This window comes from Alligator sinensis, unplaced genomic scaffold (genome assembly GCF_000455745.1).
Source record: "Alligator sinensis unplaced genomic scaffold, ASM45574v1 scaffold466_1, whole genome shotgun sequence".
Taxonomy (NCBI): Eukaryota; Metazoa; Chordata; order Crocodylia; family Alligatoridae; genus Alligator; species Alligator sinensis.
The window spans coordinates 1,370,486-1,375,960 of NW_005842406.1; the positions used below are offsets into that span (position 1 = coordinate 1,370,486).

A 5,475-nucleotide genomic window follows, 5' to 3' on the forward strand; every position below is an offset into this window, starting at 1 on the left:
GCTGGGGCTTAAAGCCCGCTTTGTGAAAATGGGAGGTTGCTCCCTAGCTTGCTTCTGCGGCGGGATGGCTGAGGGCAAGCGAAACCTGGGGGCTACCGAACCCCGAGCCTCAGGGCCTGGGCCCGGGCCCGCCAGTAGGATGTCCGCCAAAGGGTTTGGAAGCATCTGAAGCCCCAGGCGGGGGTGGAGGATGCTTGCCATTAGCAGGGCCACATGTGGGTCTTGAATGACTCGGGGATCTGGAGTTGATTTGGCTGATTTGACTTGGGACATGAAAAATTTTCCTAAAAAATAAAAAAAAAAGAGAGAGGATGTGGCAGGAGAAATACCATGACCATGATGGTGGTAAGGAAACTGCTTTGACCGAGGTAACACAATTAACATGGCACTGGGTAGTGGAGGGTTGCACCCTTGTTTGCTTGCAGGCAGGACTCCCTACAGAGCTTCATAGTTAGCGTACCACTGGCCAACTTACAGCGGGGGGATCTCGACTGCACATGGACTGTATGGAAATGGGAGACTCCTCTCTAGCTTGCTCTTGGAGCCATACGGTGGAGGGCAAACGAGGCTTAGGGGCATCTAAACCTCAAGCTTCTGCACTTGGGCTTGCACATAGGACTCCTGACAAAGGATTTGGAGGTTTCTGAAGCCCCTGGCTGGAGTGGATGACACTTGCCAGTATCAGAGCCACATATGGTTCTTGAATGAGTCAAACAGATTTGGACCTGATCTGGCTAATTTGACCTAGGACACGAAAAATTTTCCTTTAAAAAAAAAAACCAAAAATGTGGCTGTCTGTGGCAAGAGGGTGAGTGAGGTCTGATCCATGGCTAGATCAGGCACTGAGCTGATCCACAGGCCAGTTTGGGTCCTCAGAGTACACCCAAATGCAGCTGGCATTGTGTGCCTAGGACCGGCCCAGAGTGCAGCCATCAGGGTGCACCCCACACCAGCCCCCACTCCCTGTGCGGCATGCAGGGCTGGTCCCTCACACGCCACAGTGACACGTGGGTCCACTCCCAGACCCATGGGCAACTGGTGCCTCCTGAGTCTGGGGCGGCGTCAGCAGAGCTGGTGAGCTCCTGCAGATGCCTCCAGCAGTGGCAGGGGCGGAGCTGGCAAGGTCCTGCAGACACCTCCGGCAGTGGCAGGGGTGGATCTGGCGAGCATCTGCAGATGCCACTTGCAGGGACAGCCCTGTCAGGTTTACTTTGAGCACTTGCAGATGCCAGCGGTGGCAGGGATGACTTGCAGATGCCAGCGGTGGTGGAGGTGGGGATGGCCCCGTCAGGGGGGGCATGTGCCCCCCCCCCCCCATGCCCTCCCTACCAGTTGCCTATGCCCAGACCCATGGGCAGCACCCAAGACCAGATGATAGGGCCCAGGGCCTGGATCTGTGACACCCCTGAGTTGGTCTATAAAGGTGCAAATTTATCTTGACAATAACGTTGAAGCCAGGTTTCCATGCCACACTAGATTATAGCTTGGTGGTTAGGGTGCTCTCCTGGGAATCGGAAGATATGGGTTTGGCCCTGCTCAGGGGGAAGAGGACCTAGGGCAGAGGTATCTAACATGGTCTGTAGAGCCCTTTTATCAGAGCCAGCAGGCTACCAAGTGGGCAGCCAGAAGTTGTAGGGCATGGCCAGGGAGGAGTGGCCTGCTGCAGAATCTGGGGACCTTGAGCCCCAGTGGATATGCCAGTTTGGCAGAAGAGTGAGTGAGGGCTGAAACAGCCCCAATGGCCTTCCGTTCACTTCACCCATTGCTACTGCTGTGGCCATATCCTCAGTCACTGGCCCTTAGACTGCTGCAGCATACCTCATGCAGGAGCTGTCACTGCCATGTGCCCTGTGCCAGAGCTGGAGCTCTTGGTGCATCATGAGGTACATGGTAGCAGCAGCAGCTCTGACTCCAGCATGTGGTATGTGATATACAGCAGGAGCTACAGCCACAGCTGCATGTATGGAGCCGGAGCCCCTTGCAGATCTAGCCTGCAAGGAGCCTCACAGTCCGGATCTGACCTGGAGCAGAAAGAGAGTTTGACACCCCTGCCCTACATGTCATGCTGTGCACATTCTTGAGGTCAGTGCAGCTGTCAGTTAGGGGTCTTGGTCCAGGCAGGTGTCTCCCTGCTGGACAGTCTATATCCTGAGATGACCAAAACACTTCCCTTGCACCCTGAGTCAGGTGTCTAAACTCTGAGGATAAATGGGAATTCAGACACGCCACTCTGCCTAGGATTTCCTATTGGCCAGCTGTAAGCACCTCTGTGCCGAATGACTATGTGTAGGGACCTACCTGCTGTGAGGTTTTGTGGATTTCATGGAAACTGAAATCTTGGATTGTCCGCAAAATCAACAAAAAAAGTAAGAATATAATGCTGGCTCTCCAGTGGGAGCCAGCAGTCCTTGCTGCCAGGAGGGAAAGGTACTCACTGGCAGGGTGACACAAAGGGCAGCAGACAAGATAGCAGCTGCCCCCTCATCTCTCCTCCCTCTGGGTCCTCTCCGCCAATCAGTGCCTAGGGGCGGGGCCGCACAAAGGACATCCAGCAATCAAAATGGCAGCTGCCTCCTCACCCCTCCTCCCCCAATCAGCACCGAGGGGTGGGGCCTCTCCACCAATCAGCACCAAAGGGCTGGGCTGCCACAAAATACCCACAATATCAGCTCTGTGCACCATGAGTGGGTTGCAAAAACCTCTTTGTCTTGCCATGATTTAGGTAGGTCCCAAATTACATGGTCTGGATTATCCTTGGAAGGCATCTAGGGGTATGGCCAGATTTACATTTGGAACACTTCATAGCCAAAGCGCTCCAGCTTTAACCCTCGATGAAGCAGTGTTAAAATTGGAGGTTTGTATTTCCCAATTTGTCCACAAGTAACAATTAAAACTTAACAGCTGCTGCCCCTTTGAAATGTTCCTCTTTTGAAGCTGCTCCAAATATGTGTGTCCATGCTCTAGGTCTCCCATTCACTGTATATAAAGCTTAGTTGTGTAAGCTTGTCAATTTGCATCAAACTCTAGACATAAAGCCCCTAAATTTAAGGCGCTGCCATGCCTTAAGTACATTTTGTATTGTGTCTGAAATGTCTAATACATTTTTAGAGTGCTTATATTCCATGGTCATGGACACAGTATAACAATATGGACATAAAGGTTAAAACATAACTACGTAACTATTGAAATCTGTAGTGCTTTGAGACCTCCGCTGACCGTGAAGACTTTGTTTTACATCTCATCCAAAAGACACCACCTTAGTAATAGTGTGTTTCCACAACTTGTTTGGGCTGCAGTCAGTAGGGTGTTGGGTTACCTACTTCAGAAGGATGTTGTGAGAATTAATTAATTAATAGTTGTAAAGAGCTTCACAGTCCTTGAGTGAAAGGCAGTAAAGTAGTGCAAACTATTGTCGCTTTTCAGTCCTATCTGATAGCACTTTTAGCCTGTTGTGTCTGTTTCTGTATGTGCCTGCATTAGCTCCATTGCTAAAATATATTAAAAAGAATGTTGGCATTTGTCTTTTTTCAAGCATAAAGAATTGTTTTGCATCTCATTTTATATTCCAAAGATTAATCTAATAACAAGTCTGTGCAGCATCAAACACTATTTATATACTTCAATTACCAAGCTCGGAGAATGGGTTATCATTTTCTAGTTTATGAACAGTTCTGATAGCAGGGACAGTGCTGACATTTAGAAAAAGAAGCACCATGGCAAGCACCAGGAAAAAGTAATTTGATACAGCTGAGATGGCAGCAGAATTCAGGTGCCAATAATATATTTTTTACATGCTGTGTCCCTTGCCCACAAATATTTAAAATGTCATAGCAATCTAAAAAAACTGGATCCTTCATCTAAGTTTCTTCTATGTGATTATGGTAAAGAAATAGATGTCATTTGAGTATGTCAATTAAACCTCTGATGAAACAATAGTCGTGCAATAGATATAGGATTACTTTCTGCAGAGACAAGCTCCACTGCACTACAGTGTAATGAAGTTCTCCTTTGCAACCATTTCAGGATGTTGTCGCAGCAAATCTACATTTCGGGCTTGATTTTTAACCATTCAGTTTAGCCTCTGGAGTTTAAAAATGCAATGAGATATAAAAGTCTATGTTTTGAAGAATTTGCGTCCCACTTGTGGATTTCTAAGCATCAGAAAAATGGAAAATATATCTAGTTACTGCAGAGAGGCCTTGGAGAGGATTCCTTGAAACTACTAAGATGCCTGGCTGCTTTAAAAAGACATTGTTTGCACTGGCTTCTGCAATGAGCTTTGTGTCTTTTATCTTGATTGTTGTTGCGATGGGAACCCAAAAGTGGATAACTGGAAAAATTCTTTGTAAAACAGGAGCTGACTTGGTCAATGCCACAGATCCAGAACTAGTCAAGTTCATTGGAGATATTTACTATGGACTCTTTCGTGGGGGCAAAGTACGACAGTGTGGGTTGGGTGGGCGGCGGTCCAAATTCACACGTAAGTAAAGTTTTGGTTGAATATATTGAGTGATGTGTAAATAATTTTTAAAAGCCTTATAATTTTTTTGTTTATCATACCCATAGAATGAAAATAGTTATTAAGCTCACATCTATAGTTCATTCTACTTTGGGTCTTTATGGTTTGAAATATGGGCACAAATTTCAATGTATTTTCGGGCTTAATTTATTTATATATTTTTTCATTTATATTCTTGGATATGATGCCATATCACTGTAAAAGCAGGATTAGAAAAAATATTTCTTAGAACTCCGATGGAGATTTTCTTGTAATTCCCATGTAAAGGCTGGTGCCTACTTTTGGCATACCACAACCACCTCTGTAGTAAGTACTACTGAACCAAAGGAATCTTCCAGTTGTTTTTTACATGCTGCTCTCTAGGTACCCCATACTACACATGCCATGGCAAATATTCTGGCTTCATTTTTTATGGGTTGGGAGATATTTCCATTTCTTCTTGATAATTTTGGAGGAGATGTTGAGTCCTGACAAATCTCAGCTTTCTATGTAAAACCTAGTATTCTCCTGAGGCACTTGCTTTCAAACAGTTTAGAGGCCTGTCTGTACCTTTGGTGGACTACTTAGCCTTCAGATCCACATTAAGGTAGAAATAGCACCGGAGCTGAAGTTTCGTGGCTTGGTTTCTACCTTGTGGATTTTCGATGACCAAATCTTGCTTCAGCTAATCACTGCAGCTAATGCCTTGTCATGCTGTCTTATTACCAGGCACGGCCCACTCCTACCCCTGTCCAGTTGTCTCTAAAGGGTAAGGGATAGGAGGTGGAGTCATGGATGTCTGATCTCTGCCTTTCTCTTATTTGTACTGCTGAGAGAGAGCATTAGGCATGCAGATGTAGTTTACCTACCCATCCATGCCATTATTCATTATTCGGATAAGCCTTGCTGGCTGCTAAGTGGAATGGAGGAAGGGGAGCTTATGCCTCCTTTTGGTCATTTGCACAACTGTGTAGGGA

General features: G+C 46.7%; 1 protein-coding gene across 2 annotated transcripts in view; it reads left to right on the plus strand.

Annotated features, from left to right (window-relative positions):
* The first annotated feature begins 2,799 nt into the window (after window positions 1-2,799).
* CLRN2 (clarin 2) overlaps window positions 2,800-5,475 on the plus strand; it is a 6,616-nt gene continuing 3,940 nt past the window's right edge. The window contains exon 1 of one of the 2 annotated variants that reach the window (XR_003095566.1): window positions 2,800-2,854. Coding sequence is in view for 1 of the 2 variants with exons in the window: in XM_006029954.3 (XP_006030016.1) it covers window positions 4,228-4,480 (253 nt within the window). In the remaining variant the exon portion in view is untranslated. Of the gene's footprint in view, window positions 2,855-4,227; window positions 4,481-5,475 lie in introns of those variants that run through there. The other variant, XM_006029954.3, reaches the window with a different exon arrangement.